At 44.8% G+C, this 17,891-nt stretch overlaps 1 protein-coding gene across 3 annotated transcripts in view; it reads right to left on the bottom strand.

The window, feature by feature from the left end:
- The window catches only part of PKN1 (protein kinase N1), a 95,620-nt gene that overhangs the window by 16,121 nt on the left and 61,608 nt on the right, over positions 1-17,891 (bottom strand). For all 3 annotated transcript variants that reach the window (XM_089533074.1, XM_089533091.1, XM_089533082.1), the window contains 7 exons: positions 9,183-9,328; positions 7,100-7,229; positions 6,642-6,787; positions 4,414-4,627; positions 3,061-3,243; positions 2,773-2,882; positions 1,898-2,041 (listed from right to left, as the gene is read on the bottom strand). In XM_089533074.1, the coding sequence (XP_089389200.1) occupies positions 1,898-2,041; positions 2,773-2,882; positions 3,061-3,243; positions 4,414-4,627; positions 6,642-6,787; positions 7,100-7,229; positions 9,183-9,328 (1,073 nt within the window). The remainder of the gene's footprint in view (positions 1-1,897; positions 2,042-2,772; positions 2,883-3,060; positions 3,244-4,413; positions 4,628-6,641; positions 6,788-7,099; positions 7,230-9,182; positions 9,329-17,891) is intronic.

Consider the following 17,891-nt stretch of genomic DNA (forward strand, 5'->3'; position numbering starts at 1 on the left):
CAAGGCCTTGCTGGGCCGCATCCGGCCCGTGGGACGTAGGTTGCCTACCCCTGGATTAGACTGACATGACTTGTTTCTCTGAAACCCCTGTTGACTTTTTGTGATTGTGGCATTCCTTTATAAATGTGCACTGACTCTTTGTTTAATGATCTGCTCTAGAATCTTTACTGGTATTGATGTCAGACTAATGAGGCAATAATTGTTGGGATCCTCCTTTTTTCCCCTTTTTGAAGATAGGGACGTTTGCAGGTTCTCTGTCCCTTCTTCCGCACTAAAGAGAATCCTGTAAGCAGAAATAATTCATTTAGACATTTCTACCTTGTCTTAGGAGAGCCAGAGTGCTGTAGCAGTTTGAGTGCTGGACTACAACTTTGAAGACCAGGGTTCGAATCCCTGCTTGGCCATGGAAACCCACTGGATGAACTTGGGCAAGTCCCACTCTCTTACCCTCAGAGGAAGGCAAAGGCAAACCCTCTCTAAGCAAATCTTGCCAAGAAACCCCTGTGATAGGTTCGACTTAGGGTTTCCATAAGTGGGAAATGACTTAAGGGCACACAACAACTACAACCATGACTTAGAAATAAATTCTTCTTTATACATTCAGACCTAATATACAAAATGAAAAACAAAACATGAACATAATAAATGCAATAATAAAAACAATATGAAGAAACAATATCCTATAATAGGAATGTGTTGCATTCCTCAAGCTTAAAAGCACGGCAGGCAACCCTCTCACTAATCCCTGTGCTCACAAGCCAATTGTTTCAGTACTGCTTCCAGAGTGTCATAAATAGGTTAGAGGTTGATTTTTCATCCAGTTTAAAAACACACACAAAACAGAAGCTGGGATATTTTGACTTCACTTTCTCAACTGTCTCCCTGAGTAGCATACCAAGGCCTAGGTTAACTATAAACAAACAAAAATTATCATAATAGAAACTCTTTGTGGAAGCAGAATGATTCCCAAGACAGAAACTGGTCAATGTTAACATTATCAAATATTCTGGTCAGTTATCTATAATGAATAATTCCTATTTTAGCATTCAAATGAAACACACCAATTCAGGAATATAAGGTCTTTCCAGATCACTGTAAATTTTCACCTAGCAACCGTAGCTGTAGTGGTCAGGGTCCCTCACCCCACCTCTGAAGTAATGTTTGTGTTATAGGTAAACTGCATTTTCTCAGTCTAGTACTCAAACCAGAACATATTATTATTATTACAAAAATATTCTAAATAATCAGAGGCATTATTTTTATGCACCAATTGGGAGACAGGAATGAAATACTTTATAGTGCTGTTACTGGAAAGGGATTAATGCAAATACTGTACTAAAACTTCTTCTGACTTTCCATTCATAGCTGCATTATCACTTTGTTCTTATCACAATACATGTCTTTTCCTTCCCATATACCTCTGTTAACGTGAGGTGCAAAAAGTAATGGCAAGGAGAGTTGGATTACTGACGACACTTGCAAAGTAGTTTTTATAACCAACTGTACTTTTTAGCTTACTCCAATTTCCCAATATTATTAGGTAGTGTGTAAAAGACTTCTCTAGAAGCTGCGTAAAATATTTGATACTGTAGTTGAAGTGGTAGAACAAAAGGAGAGAACCTGTGGCCCTCCTGTTATTGTTGGACTATACTTTGTACCATACATGGAAGTTAATGTCTCTCAGTCCTGCTTTGTCTGAAGGAAGGAAGTGTCAATTTTATATCTATGTATATAGGTAATTTTACTGTTACTATAAGACACTTTGTGTTTACACTCTCCTACCTGTGTATCTGTTCCTGTTTAGCTATGAAATGTGACTACCAAATCCCTGGACATAACATTTCCAGGCGCCTGATCCTAGTCACCACTAACTTGATTAAAATCCTCTTTTTGTTACCTCTGCCAAGAGGGTACCCTGTGGCTCCAACTCCAAGTGGATTTCATGGCGTTGGTTGTCAAGGAAATCCTCCAGTTTAAGGTATTTCAGGGCACAGAGACTTCGGTAGTCACGCCAATATACACCAATCTCCAGCTCTCTTGCCTGATATAGGGGGAAAGGATTCATCAAAAATGTCAACAGCAAGTAGTGACTGATTCCACATTGCATCCATAACTGATATGTCAAAGCGCAATCAAAATCTCCACTGGAATTGGGTTAATGGACTCTTCACTATGTGTGTGTGTGTGTGTCTATGTCTGTGTGTCTGTAACAGAGGACCTGAACAGACAGGCCAAAATAAAACTGCTTCGGGTCATTTTGGAGGTATGCTGTTTAAATGACACATGCATCTTAAGAGGTCAGAAGCGGCACCAAAGCTGCACTCCAGTCCTTAGGACTGGAGCATGGCTTTGGCGTGGTTTCCAGACTCTTAAGACACATGCAGCATTTAAACAGCATACCTCCAAAGTGACCTGAATCAGCTTTATTTTGGCCTGTCTGTTTGGGCCCAGAGTACTCAAAAACTTCAGAAAGGCACCAAGACCATTCTTATGAAGTATATTGCTTGATGAGTAAAAAGGGCAAAGTTGGTGACTCTTGCTATATTAACAAATTCCTCAGTTGTATCAATACATGACATCTTTTCTTTCTACCCCTAAGAAGCAAATATACTTGACTTTGGAGTGATATTTGATGAGAGAATGAATAACTAATGGAATGAATATATACCACCACCCCTCCCTATGTCTTCCAATAGGCATGAAAATGGAGGAGTTTTTGTCCACCCTAAATTCAGTCAGGATGATCATGGAAAGCAAAATCTTTGCACATACCCTCTCCAGGTCTACAGTGAAAGTCTGGTTCCATGCCTGTAGGCCACTGGGCTTCCATGCTGTCTGGCCTACAACTCCATTATCCAGCTTCAATACAGCACTTACTTCATCTGGAAATGCAAGAAAAACAATAAACAGTAAAGTTTGAGAAATAACAGAAAAAACAGCTATAACTCAGGGTGAGAAGAAGGAAGGCACACAGCCATTGTGGCAGTGGAATGATTCCCAATGTCTCGTTTCTCCTTCCCCACTTGAGTGCCATCCCCACTGCTCTACAAGTTTACTCACTGCTGATATCTTCAGATTTGATGGTAGTTCTGCCACTCACGCTACCAGTCCTGCTGTACAATCCTCGGCCACTGCGACTCATGAAAGAACTGTTGCAAGGAAGGGACACAGTGGAGCCACGTGTGCGTCCGGGGACACACTCCAAGAGACCACTGCAACCCAACAGCTGCACTTCAAGTGTTCCTGCCAAAAAGAAATAGAAAAAGAAAGATGTAATTAGCCCTGCTCTGAAGCATTCAAAACTGGAATGCAAGGCAGTTTTTGCTGGGAACTAAATGCTCTTGTCTCTTTACCCCATGGCACTCCAAAAGAAGCTGGGAGCTTGGGGTGAACTAGAAAGCCCAGTACTATTCAACATCTTTATCAATGACTTGGATGAGTAGCTAATACCTCTGAGGGCAGGATCAAACTTCAGAATGACTTTAATAGATTAGAAAGCTGGGCCAAAGCTAACAAAATGAATTTCGGCATGGAGAAATGTAAGCTACTGCACTTAGGGTGGAAAAATGAAATGCACAGATATAGGATGGGGGACACCTGGCTTAAGGAGACAACATGTGAAAGGGATCTAGGAGTCCAAGTAGACCACAAGTTGAACATGAGTCAACAGTGCGATGCGGCAGCTAAAAAAGCCAATGCGATTTTAGGCTGCATCAATAGAAGTACAGTGTCTAGATCAAGGGAAGTAATAGTGCCACTCTATTCTGCTCTGGTCAGGCCCCACCTGGAATATTGTGTCCAGTTCTGGGCATCACAATTTAAAAAGGATGTGGAGAAACGAGCATGTCCAAAGGAGGGTGACTAAAACAGTGAAGGGTCTGGAAACCATCTCCTATGAGGAATGACTTAGGGAGCTGGGGATGTTTAGCCTGGAGAAGGGAAAGTTAAGAAGTGATATGATAGCCCTGTTTAAATATTTGAAGGGATGTCATGTTGAGGAGGGAGCAAGCTTGTTTTCTGCTGCTCCAGAAAACAGGATCCGGTGGAATGAATGCAAGCTGCAGGAAAAGAGATTCCACCTCAACATTGGGAGGAACTTCCTGACAGTAAGGGCTATTAGACAGTGGAACACACTCCCTCGGAGTGTGGTGGAGTCTCCTTCATTGGAGGTCTTTAAACAGAGGCTGTCTGTTTAAAGCATCTGTCGGGGATGCTTTGATTTGGATTTCCTGCATGGCAGGGGGTTGGACTGGATGGCCCTTGTGGTCTTCCAACTCTATGATTCTATGATTTTATAAGGTAGCTCACTGAGAGAAAATGATGGGGGAAAACAAAGAGAATAATGCATGCTAAATATTATGGCAAATAGGAGCCCAAACTAATTCAGGCCCAGTCCATGGAGAATACAGCTACCTGTGAGTGGTGATGGCTTTGAAAGGGTATTGTACTGGTTGTGTTGGTATGAAGTATTATTGCGGACACTGAAGGTAGGGGAAGAGTCCAGAATGAGCTCCTCCTTGATGATACAGCCCTTGGGGTGGTCTTGGGGCAATTCAGCCAGACGCTGTTCCAACGAATGCCGCAAAAGATCCAACTTCTGGCTCGATTCATTGAGCTTGGTCTGTGCCTGTATCAAAAGCCCAGAGGGTCAAGTACAAACAGTGCTCTGAGCTCCACACATCACTAATGAATGGTTCACCTTCTTTCCACAGCGACCCCCTCCCCATACTTACCACCTGGTAGAAACATCACAGTCTTCCTGTGATATTAACAATGGCATAGAGACACAACTCCCTGTATCCCAGCTCTACATTCAGTTCAGGACAGATCTAAATTCCTTGATTCTCAAGTAACTATGCTATCAAATCTAACAGGCCACATCACAGTGGCAGAGCTACTCACAGCAAACCCAAGTGCAAATATTTTTCTGTTTTCCAACACCATCTGCAACTAGAACTGGATGTTACAGTACAGGGAATTTTGTAAGAACAGAGAAGTACATATATTATTTATTTATTAATTAAAATATTTATATCCTGCCCTGTACCTGAAGATCTTAGGGCGGTTTATAAGAATATAATTTTAAAACAATAAATAAAAATAATTAAAAAGTTTCAAATGTATTAAGTACATTATGAATTATAGAATCATACAATCATAGAATAATAGAGTTGGAAGAGACCACAAGTGCCATCCAGTCCAACCCACTGCCATGCAGGAAATCCAAATCAAAGCATCCCCGACAGATGGCCATCCAGCCTCTGTTTAAAGACCTCCAATGAAGGAGACTCCACCACTCTCCAATGCAGTGTGTTCCACTGTCAAACAGCCCTTATTGTCAGGAAGTTCCTCCTAATGTTGAGGTGGTATCTCTTTCCCTGGAGCTTGCATCCATTGTTCCGGGTCCTAGTCTCTGGAGCAGCAGAAAACAAGCTTGCACTCTCCTCAATATGACCTTCCTTCAAATATTTAAACAGGGCTATCATATCACCTCTTAACCTTCTCTTTTCCAGGCTAAACATCCCCAGCTCCCTAAGTCGTTCCTCATAGGACATGGTTTCCAGACCCTTCACCATTTTAGTCGCCCTCCTTTGGACATGCTCCAGTTTCTCCACATCCTTTTTAAATTGTGATGCCCAGAACTGGACACAATATTCCAGGTGGGGCCTGACCAGAGCAGAATAGAGTGGCACTATTACTTCCCTTGATCTAGACACTATACTTCTATTGATGCAGCCTAAAATTGCATTGGCCTTTCTAGCTGCCACATTGCACTATAATAATAATAATAAAATTTATTTATATCCCGCCTCTCTATAAAATGCAATCGAGGCGGCTTACAATATTAAAATATACAGTCTGAACCCTCAACCCCCCCCCCCTTAAAATACAATTAAATAATGTAGAATTTAAAACATAAAAGATACTTAAAAACATGTTCAACTTGTGGTCTACTTGGACTCCTAGATCCCTTTCACATGTAGTAAAAAACCAGACAATTTACAACAAGTTAAAATAATTTAGACAACAGGACCCAGAACAATGGATGCAAGCTGCAGGAAAAGAAATTCCTCCTAAACATTTGGAGGAACTTCCTGATAGTAAGCGCTGGTTGACAGTGGAGCAAACTCCCTCGGAGGGTAGTGGAGTCTCCTTCATTGGAAGTCTTTAAACAGAGGCTGGATGGCCATCTGTTGGGTATGCTTTGATTGTGAGTTCCCGCATGGCAGGGGGTTGGACTAGATCACCCTTGTGGTCTCTTCCAACTCTATGATTCTATGATTTTAATTTTAAATAATGGTCTGATCATTTCAATTCCTGGCAAGCTTCTGACAAACTCAGATTATGACTGCACTCACAAGAAATTGTACATGCTAAGAGCTCTGTGACAAACAATTGATAACAATTCCTATGCAATTTAAGAGGCTGCTTGATTGCTGAAGAGGTGTAGCAGATAATGTATTCTTGTGGCTGAGATCAGGGAGAGGCAAACAAAATTTGGGATATTTAACATCTCTTACATGTTAACTTTACTGCAGTTCTAAGTAAAAAAAAAGCTGTTTATTGCTCACTTTTCCAAATAATTCATTTCCTCCCTGCATCTCCTCTCCGTAGCCCCACCTGAGGGAAGTGCTCATTACCTCAGAGATGGCATGACGGTCCTGAACTTTGCTAGAGCCCAGAAGGCGCAGTACGTTCTTGGCACCCTCAGAGACTGCATGCTCCACCCGGAAGTGATGTCGCAGCTCCTCAATCCTCAGCTCTATGGTACTTAAATCAGTATTACCTACAAGGAACATGAAAAATTCAGGCCACCCATTCCTGTGTTTAAAAGAACAGCTGCTACTTTGTGTGAAGCAGTAGGTTGCTTTGGACAGGGAAGCCCAAACACTTCAGGCTCAAGAAAATGGGTTTTAAGCTCCATATGGAGGTAGGTTAGAGGGAGACTTTACAAATCTCTCCAGAAAACATTCCTCCCATTCCCAAAGGAATCTTTAAAGGTTAAAAAAAAAAAAGGGGGGGGTTGCAGAGTAGCTGTCTGTCTGCAGCAAAAGTGTCTATAAGGTACATGGGCTGTCTTCTTCATCCTCCCCTTCACCTTGCCCATCCTCCATATTCAGCTGCACCTCATCAGCCTGCATAGCTTTGCGGATCTGCATTCGGATTATATTGATCTTGGTCTTGCTGTCCTGTAACATCTGCTGGGCTGTCTGTAGCAGCTTCCGATCCTAGGGAGCAGACCAGGTGGAGTGGGATCAGTGGGATCAGCAGGAGAAAATCAGCCATTAGAATGTCCCCAGATCTGAGGGCAGAACCTGTCCATCTGCCTCCCAGTATGTTATTCTGCAGCTTTAACTATATCTGCACACTCTTTCTTTCCAAAATGGGGAGCGGGGGATCCAAACCCTAATTCTCTGCACAATAATCACAGAGTTGGAAAAACATCCTAGTATTTGGGAGGTGCCTCACCTATGGGGTCTGCAGAGTAGAGAGTTTAATTAAAAATAAAAATTTATTCCTCAAGCAAAATTACATTTTAAAAAAACTCATCTAGTTGATAGGGGAGGTTTCTCAAATTCTGAGAGGTTTCAGATACAGAAACAGTCTGTTTAGTTTCATTTCAGTAACAATAACAAAGAAGCACAAATGACTAACAAAAGCATCTGTATGTCTCAAAGTTCACAAATGGATATGATATTTGGACCAAATGTTGCTGGTGCAAACATATGCAACATTTTTCAATTACGATTAATGGATTAACTATATTCTTTTTTAAACTATTTGAATGATTTTGCATATGAACTAATGCTATGCAATTGCTTAGTCATTTCAGAATCCTCTATGCAAATAACTTCTATTAGTCTAATAGGAAATATGATGATCACCTGGCCTCACCTGCTCCTGTAATTATACAAGATTGTTAGGTTTTGTGAGTAATTAAATATACAATCTGTCTGCCATCTCTGCTTTGTTAGAAGCAAAAGGCTACTAAAACACACAAGCTTGCCTTCTTGCATTGGTGCTAACACTCCAGTTGAAATCATCTTATATAGGAGGACTGAGAAAGACTTCTACCTGAGGCTCTGAAGAGCCAATACCTGTCACAACAGACGAACAAGCAAACAGGTGGACTAATAATTTAACTTAGTACAGTGGGCCCTTGGTATACCCGGGGGATCCGTTCCGGGCCCACCCGCGTATGCCAAAATCCGCGTATGCTCCTATTTGTCCCCAATGGCAGCATGCGTGCACGCGCACCACCATTGAGGACAAAAGTCCCTCCCTCCCTCCCTTCTATCTATTTACCTACCCTCCCTCCCTCCCCCTCCCCCCTTCTTACCTGCTCCGTCACTTCGCCGCCGCCGCAGTTCGGGTGCAGCTTGGAGGCCCAGAGGCCTCCAGGCTGCAGCCAGCCCTTCTTCCACGGCGGCGGCGAGGGGGCTTCATCCTCCTCGCCGCCGCCGCGGTTCAAGGACCGGGTGCAGCTTGGAGGCCCAGAGGCCTCCAGGCTGCAGCCGGCTCTTCTTCCGCAGCGGCAGCGAGGAGGACGAGGCCTAGCTTCGTCGTCCTTGCCGCAGCTGCAGTTCAAGGGCCGGGTGCATCTTGGAGGCCCGGAGGCCTCCAGGCTCCAGCCGGCCCTTGTACAGCGGCGGCAGCAAGGAGGACGAGGCCAAGCTTCGTCCTCCTCACCACTGCCACCGCGAAAGAGCCGGGTGCAGCCTGGAGGCCTCTTGGCCTCCACGAGCAGCACCCGACCCTTGAACTGCGGCAGTGGAGGAGGAGGAGGCGGTGTGGCGACAGAGCAGGTAAGCAGGGAGGGGAAGGGGGAGGGAGGGTAGGTAGATAGTTAGATAGGTAGGAGGGAGGGAGGGAGGGAGGGAGGGAAAGAGGAGGGGAAGAGAGGGACTTTTGTCCTGAATGGCGGCGCACGCGCATGTGCGTCGCAATTGGGGACAATTTCCCCGGATTTGCCATGTGCGTATGCTCAAATCCGCGCATGGCAAATCCATGTATAAGGAGGGCTGACTGTATCAGGGACCTTTGAATATATGTCCACTAATGGTTGAAGAGCTTACAAGTTGTGGCATTTATTTTGGTAGTTACAACTTCTGAACATATAGGGACCAGCCAGGACAGCATAACTCACAGTATATGGAGAAGGACAAGTGTAGCACACATACCTTAGCAGTGCCATTAGCATACATCTGGATCATGTTCTCTGCTCCTTGCTTCACCTTCAGCTCAATGTTTAGCTGCTTTTCCAGGCCAGCAATGCGATTTTTGGTAGCAGTTGACCGGCTCAGGCTGCCTGGTGACTGTGGGGCATCTGGAAAAATAACCAGCAGGAAACAAAGAGGTTAATGCACAATATAAATACTAGAACAGCACCATGGGAAACATCTTGATATTTGCATAGTAGGTGGGGAACAGGTGTCGCTTGCAAAGCTGGAGGGTTTGCTATGGCAGGGGCAGCTTAGAACAGGCAAGATTCATACATTTTTATCCTAATCCCAGATCCATTCTTTATCTTAGAATCCACATGAGTCACCAGTGCGATGCAGCAGCTAACAAGGCCAATGCGATTTTAGGCTTCATCAATAGAAATATAGTGTCTAGATCAAGGGAAGTAATAGTGCCACTCTATTCTGCTCTGGTCAGGCCCCACCTGGAATATTGTATCCAGTTCTGGGCACCACAATTCAAAAAGGACTGAGAAACTAGAGTGTGTCCAAAGGAGGGTGACTAAAATGTTGAAGGGTCTGGAAACCATGTTCTATGAGGAAAGACTCAGGGAGCTGGGGATGTTTAGTCTGGAAAAGAGAAGGTTAAGAAGTGATATGATAGCCCTGTTTAAATATTTGAAGGGATATCATATTGAGGAGGGAGCAAGCTTGTTTTCTGCTGCTCCAGAGACTAGGACCCAGAGCAATGGATGCAAGCTCCAGGGAAAGAGATCCCATCTCAACATTAGGAGGAAATTCCTGACAGTAAGGGCTGTTTGACAGTGGAACACACTCTCTTGGAGAATGGTGGAACTTCCCTCCTTGGAGGTCTTTAAACAGAGGCTGGATGGCCATCTGTCGGGAATCCTTTGACTGAGATTTCCTGCATGGCAGGGGACCCCTGAATGTCCACTAGGATGGTCGTGTGCCAGGCTGAGAAGTTTGGCCCTGTATGCAGCTGGGACCAGTAATTGCCTCAGAGGTGACCAGCCTTCCCTAAAGTCCTTAGGCCAAAATTCCCGGTAGAGCAGGCCATCCACCACCACGAACTTGCTGCGGGCTGAAGTGGTCTGCGACTCACTCCTCGCCAAGGACCACGCTGCTTGCAGTGTCGGGTCTGAGAGTTGCTCTTTCTGGAACTGTCCCTTAGAGATTGGAACTGGCTGCTCCTCCACAGAGGGTAGAGCAAGGAGTTCCCCAGTTGTAGGGGGAGTGTTGTCCCCATTTGGGACAGGAGTTGGCGCCACAGCGTCCGCTGGTGGCGACATATCCCATTGTGGTTCAGGGACATCCTGTGGCTGTGGTTGCTGCGTAGCGGCCACGGCTGCTGGGACCACATCCCTCTCCCCTCCCTCAGGTAGGAGTGTTGGAGGATGAGAGACTGGCATGGACATACCATGTTCGCCCTGGTGGACCACATCTGCCCGAGGAGCCTCCTGTGGTGCACTGGCATGACTGGGCCTCCCAGGTTCGCTGCGGCTTTGCTTTGGTCTGGGACGGCGCGGGGAACTCCGCTGCGCCTCCTGGACATGGCGGTGCAAGTCCTCCCCCACAAACGCAGGGCATTTGTAGTCATTGTATACTGCAAAAGTCCAGTGTCCTGCCCATCCTTTGTATCGAATGGGGACACGTGTCGTGGGCAACCAGCCTGGTGGTTCCCCTGAAGCCTTTGACCAGCACTTTGGTATCTTCATCGATGAGGTCAGGATCCACGAAGGATCGATGCAAAGCAGAGATTTGTGCGCCCAAATCTCTGTATGCAATGACTTCCTTGTCACCCACCCACAGGGTGTGTCTTTGGTTTATTGGAATCTGGAGGGATCAGGATCAACTGGAGCGCCAAACTCAGTCCCGTGCGCTTGAGCTTGGGCCAGAGCATTAATCGTGCTCGGCTTTAGTGTGCATTGAGCCCTCATATGCCCAAGTTGTCCACAAGAGAAACATTTGGTTGCTTCTTTGTTCTTGGGTCTTCCCTGTGAAGACGATGAGGGTTGCTGAGACGCTTGAGGTTGAGAAGGCTGAGCCTGGCGAGGCGGTTGTGTCGGATTAGGCGTAGCGGCCTTGGGTGGTAGAGCCTGCGAGTTGTCCTTGCGTGGGAAGTGATGAGCTGGCAGGGGTTTCTTGGGATGGCCTGCATTGGGCAATGCAGGCAGGTCCCCTCTAAACTCCCGGTACCGGCATGCCGCCTGTGCTGCCTGTTGCATGTCGCTAGGATTCTTGTCCAGCACATATTGGACCACCTCCGGGGGATAATGTGCGAGGAACTGCTCCAAGTCGATGAGGAAGCAGATTGCTTCCACTGTGGTTGCCTTAGTTACTTGAAACCAAAGCTCCCTTCTCCGTTGGACTGCATAAGCCAGGTCGAAGTCGGATGAATTCGGTTTCCTGTCCATTTGTCTGAAGCGTCTCCTCGCCGCCTCCGGGGTGAGACCAAGGCGTTGTCGAGCCCTTTCCACAAAGAGGTGGAAATTCTGCTCATCCTCCAGTGCCATGCTGGCGTCAACGTCGCGAAGCATTCCGGACAGCTGCGGGCGAAGCTCATTCATGTACTGGTCCTCTTGAACACCGTGGTGCCTGCACACCCGCTGAAAACTCTCCAACAAACTCTCAAAGTCGTCGCCATCCTTGTAGGTGGGGAAGCGCCAGTGTCGCCCTTCATCACGCACCAGCAGCGGCGCTTGTGGCTGGGCTGGGTTGCGGCCAGCATGTAGTTCTGCCACTTGGCGTTGCAATTCCTCGTTCTGCGCTGTCAGCTGGCGCTGTCGTTCCTCCGCATCCTGGCGTCGTTGTTCTGCGTCCTGGCGGCGCTGTTCAGCCATGTCGCGTTGCATCTCCTCGTTGCGCTGTTGCATCTCCGAGAACATTTTCCGCTGCATGTCTGTGAACATTGTCATCATGTGAGTCCACACATCCACGTGGGTTGGGGATGGTGGGCTTGGAGACGGAGAAGCAGCTGTCTCTTCCTCCCTTGAGGTGTGTTGGGTTTCATCAGCCATGGTAGTGACCTTGCCAGAGCGCAGGTGCATAGACTAAACAACTAACTATAAAGTATAACGCGAAAGGGCTAATAAAAAAAACACACAATGGCTTGCATGAAAATTGAGCATGCAGAACAGCCGGTCTGCTGTGAGTCAGAGAGGGAAGAGGGAGAAGAACACAAGCAGCTCGAGCTAGCTTCCCTCCCTGCAGTTCTCCGACTCTACCACTAGATGCTGCTCCCAGGCGTCAGTAGCCACAGGAAAAAAATGGTCTTTTTAAAGCCCACTGACCCCTCCTTTCCTTTAACCAGAGAAAAGAAACAGCCCCTCCTTGAATGGGCTAAAAGTCCCCCTCCCCTTTCTTGGTCAGAAAGAAAGAGAAAGACCACAGAAACAGGAAATTCACCTTTTGGTCCTGCAAAGAGGCCAAGCACTAAATGCCACCTTTGATTGCCCTTTGCCAGCCAGACAAGAGGATCAAAGGGATCTCTGTGTTGCCCCTAGCAACTCCTCCTTGATTCTCTCCTCCCCTTCACTTGGAGAGAGAGAAAAGAGAGAGAGAAAAAATCACTGGCGACTTTGCAATTTCTTTGTCTCCAGCACACCTTTAGCAAAGTGATCAGATCACAGCTTTTTAGCAAGCTTGATCTCTGCCTGTTAGGTTTAAAGGGATGCTGTGGGCAAAGCCACCCCCCTTTTCTGCAAACAGCTCAAACACACACACAGGCAACAGGAGCCACCTGACCCTACCCCCTCCTATCACCAAGGAGAGAGAGCAGGAAAGAAAAGCAAAAACCCAAGCCTCGTTCAGTTTGAAAAGGGTCTCCTCACCCCAGAGCAAAGAACAGAGTAACATCGAGTAAAAGAGCCAGCACTATTTCTCCTTAACCCTTCGTCAGTCGAGCACAAGGGAGAGAGTGTGGGGAGAGATAGAAAGAGAGAAGAGAACTTCTTCAGAGCATCAAACTGAAAGCCATCTCATCTCCAAAGTTTCCAACAGTCCGAAATCACCAACCGCTGCCAACCATGTGATGATCCCTGAGGGCAAAGCCCTGTGCATGACTATTACTCTCAGGGGATCCCTTTTAAAAAAAGAACTTTTCGCTGCCACCACCCAGTGAATGAACTATGACTATTTTTATACGTAGCTCCACAGCTACACCCCCCCCCCCACACACACACACTGGGACTTGTGAGGGATAGAGAGAGAGAGATCTAGTTTCCTTTCTTGCTAATCCAGAGCAATCAGTAGCCGAGTTAAGGCGCGTGTACAGGAGCAGAGAGACAGCAGATGCTTTTTAAGAAAGAAGTTTATTTTAAAAAGGGATAGAATAGGATAGAAAGAATTTATATCACTCTTGCAAAGCCCCCTTGCCTTGCAGGTCAAAGAACATAGTTATAGAGTTCATTCCACACAAGCCATTGTTGAAAATAACAAAAGGCCTAAACGCACTAAGCTAACACATTCCTAACTACTCACGGATTGATGGGATTTGTAGTCCTTTTGAGTTCCTGGATGCAGGTAGGGCCCCTTGCCTCTCGACCTGCATTCCCCTGAGTCTGTGTCTCCCAGATTCCAAGAGACACCATCTGGTTCCCCCCAGGAGAGAGCAAAAGGGAGAGACAAAGAACCGCATGGCCGCAAAGGGCCTTTTAAAGATTTCCCATAGAAAGTTCTTGAATCTCGCGGTCCTACTCTCTGATTGGTCAGTTAGACCTTACATCAGTTATGATGCCACAGCTCATTAGCATGTGATGTCATCTCTCATTAGCATGTACCTCCTCCCAGATTAACCCTTTGTAGTTCAGGAGAAGTCCTCAGGTGACTGGAGGACCAGTCATCACAGGACTGGATGGCCCTTGTGGTCTCTTCCAACTCTATGATTCTATGGGAGTGGGGAGAGTAAATCAAACTACTAAGCACATTTAGAGCAATTCCTCTTTCACTGTAGAGGTTTCTGGACTTCAGCAGAAACTAAGGTCTGATACAGACTACTAGGAAGCAGTGTCCTGGTGACAAGAGTAGGGCTTGGGAACAGCGCACCAACTGCACCATCCTGAGCCCTACTACATGTGGGTGGCACCACTATTGAACAGCACTGCCCATAGAGGGGGAGTGTTGATGACATGTGGGTTTGCTCTTACAACGTAGAAAAAGGGGCTGCTCTAGGCGGCTCCTTTTTTGCTGTGCAGTGGTGCCTCACCGTTTGGTTGTTGCGGCAACGCTACGCAGCAAAAAGGGGCTGCATTTTCCCGCCCATCTGTCTCGGCCCTTAGACATACCAGTCAGTAAACTTTATTTCAGCCCATTTCACAAGTTTTGAAACCTCTTTTCTGGTTTCCTGCCCAAGTCAAATTGTCACTTTTTAATCTTCAAGGCACTACACAACTTGGGATCTGGTAGCCACCTAAGGAACTGCCTGCTTCCAAATTAACTCAACCAAACTTTTAAGATTTAAGATCTTCTCTAGTGCCACAAGCAGAGGTTCATCTCAGTGTTCTGGACCCATGGCCATTCAGCTGGTGTCCAGTTTGATGGTCTGCATTTCATTTTAATGTGCCCTGCCTTTTAGTTTACTAAATAGTGATGTCGCTTCCTTCTTCTTTTACTTCTAATTTCTGTTGTAAGGATATATTTGCTGTTTATGGATACACACACACACACACACACACACACACACACACACACACTGTTTTATCAGTATGAATAGTATGGTATAGTGGTTTGAGCATGAGACAATAACTCTGGAGACCAGGGTTAGATTTGCTGCTTGGCCATGGAAACTCACTGGGTGACCTTGGACGAGACACACACTCTTAGCCACAAAAAAAAAAAAAAAAAAAAACTGTGATAGGTTCACCTTAGATTCACCATTAACTGGAAATGTCTTGAGAGCACATAACAACAACAACAACAACAACAACAACAACAACAACAACTATATAATGGATATATTTGTTCAGATACTGCTTCAAAATCTTTTGAAGCTTCTTGGAAATCTTTTGAACTGTGATAACAGGGTGTGCAGATTTAAGCAAATAATATATAAAACAAATATAATTGCATCAACCAAAAGTTATTACAAGTATCCTTATTTTTTAAAAAAAGCACAATGTATTTCATTGGAACACAAAAGCAGCCTTACTAGATGTACAGGAATTACCACAAAAAAATTAAATGAAACTGAATAAGACTATGTACTTCTCTATGACAAATCAGAAATGCAATTACTTTCTTTTAAATTTTAAATGTAAAAGGTTAAACAAGGGCATCTGTCAGGCCCAACAAGAGAAATCTCTTATGTTCTCTACCCAACAGCCCATTGCCAACAAGACTGCCAATGGGAAACAGCTGAGTTCATTTAACTAGCATCTGCATATCTCTGGACGCAAAGAACACCTACTACTATAGGCCTGATCGAGTATGATCTAACCTATGACAGTCATTTGCCTTTCAGATGAGCAAATGACATCATCCCTGTTCCTTGGAATACTGCTTTTAGGATTGATGCCTACTACTGAAAGACTTCTTTTTGTGGCACACACCAAAGGCTTATAGCTTTCAAGAGGCTATGTTTAAATTCTGTCTCTTTAAATTCTGGACTATACTTTACATCATGTGGAACAAGCATTACGCAATGGTAAAGCCATAACATTCCCGATTAGTGTTTTCCTTATTTCCCCCGCCCCAAGACAAAGAATCAACTATGAGATAGGGAGCCTGTTCTTGAGAGCAACTGCCAGAACTGCTTGGCATTCACTACTGTGCAATGTAGTACTGTATAAAGCAAGCCAGCTGGAATGAACTCTTAAAGAAAAGGGGACCTTTTAAGCCAAAATACCACTAAGAAAATCCTAGATTTCCAAAATGCTTGCTTAGAAAGAATACTTGCAGTATTGTCAGTAATAACAGCACCACAGTCTCTGTGCTAAAAGGGGATAGGCTTAGACGTGTACATCTAGAACTCTGCCATCAGCGGTGGCCAGGGCTCGATGTTTTTATGTTGTCTATAAAAGAACACTGAAAAGCAGAATGTAGTTTCTTACTTCTGTTTGAAGGAAGCACTGAGCCTGGAGACCAATCTACTTCTAGTGCAGAAGAAATTGCCACACCCACAGCTCATATTCTTTCTAGTCTAACTATTCACTGCACAGGCTTTCTCTCCTCCCCCTTCTTGTGGTTTGTACTTTAGTGTGGAGACTGGTACAAAAGCCATCATTTCCTCCTTTTCCACAGTTGCAGGCAGCAGCAGCATCAGCATCATATGGTGCAGTCCCTAGTTATTGTAACAAGCAAGCTTGCATTGGAAAGAGGTATCCTGAACTAAGCTCAAGGGGTAAGCACAAGGAGCAGAGACAGGAGGTGAAGCAAGGAGGAAGGAAGAGAAAAAAGGCAGATCTATGCATGTGTTCCATGGGATTCATTGTGGCTTTGCCTTTATTTGATAAAACAGGTGGAAGAAGGCCTGATCTTCCTGCTGTTGCTTGCGTTGCTAGTTAAACTTCCACTAGGCAGGCCAGATGCCAAGGTCTCTCCTATACCCGCACCTACCCACACCTCTGTCCACATTGAGAGACTGGCATAGCCAGCATTCATAAGGAAAAAGAGGCTGGAAAGAGAATGAAAGGGAGGAGCACAAAAACAAGCTTTGCAGTTCATCCCAAGTGTAAAGTTTCACCTGTCACACAAAGGCTACAACAGATTAGGGTGTGGATGTAAAGGAACAGCATTTATACAAACAATGACTGGCAGCTAAACAGAATTCTTCTGCACATGCAGCCATTCACCTTGGTCTAAGTTGTTATAAACATTTAGGAACTCTAGGTATCAAAGTCTGAAAAGGGTTTTATGATTTAGGTACTCCAATGCCACAGATGAAGCTACCATAAGTGGGACTAACTAAATTATTAGCATTAATAATTTCCAGTTTAGTGTTTGGTTTTCCAAAGTGTTTCCCACCAAAAAGGTAAATATATTACAGCATGTAAGTGAAGTGGGTAGAACCAGAATTAGTATTTTGTATTAATACTGTAAATACGTGGCTAACAGTCTTATTCAACAAAAACTATAAAAATTAAAATAAAGGAATCATCACATTCAAATTATTTTGGCATAATGAAAGAAATGTAAAGATTCCAGTTTAGCAGCATATGCCTATATCTGTAATTGATGCTGGTTTATCTGATGGAATAGCCTATTTCAGCAGAATTTGGTTGTGTCTTAAACCAATTTCTTAAAGCATGTAACCAAAATAAGCTGCTTCACACACTGGAATCATTTACCCAAGATTATGTATCCATCATAAATCAAAGCAGCACCTTTATCAGTGCAGAACTATTTTAAATAATAAATGCCTTTTATGTTTAGAAAAGAAACAGCCTTCAGCAATCTTAGTTATTTTATACTCACTACAGATTCTCTTTCTATATACAACAAAACCCCTTTGGAAGGCAAGCAGATGCTACCAGACTATTTTATATATGGAACTTTATTTATTTAATTGTGTGCACTTTTATTAAACAAACCATTCTCTTCAGAATACCTACCACCAAACAGGAAGGAACAAACCCAAACTCTGTCAGTAAACTGCCTGATTTCCTTACCATGGGAGAAATCTTGTGATCCATCTCCACAGGTTAAAAAAGAAAATCTGAACCCACCCCACAGTCTCCTCAATCCAGCCACATG

This window comes from Sceloporus occidentalis, unplaced genomic scaffold (genome assembly GCF_023333645.1).
Source record: "Sceloporus occidentalis isolate IW3139 unplaced genomic scaffold, rSceOcc1.0.p SCAF_1, whole genome shotgun sequence".
In the NCBI taxonomy this organism is placed as follows: domain Eukaryota; kingdom Metazoa; phylum Chordata; class Lepidosauria; order Squamata; family Phrynosomatidae; genus Sceloporus; species Sceloporus occidentalis.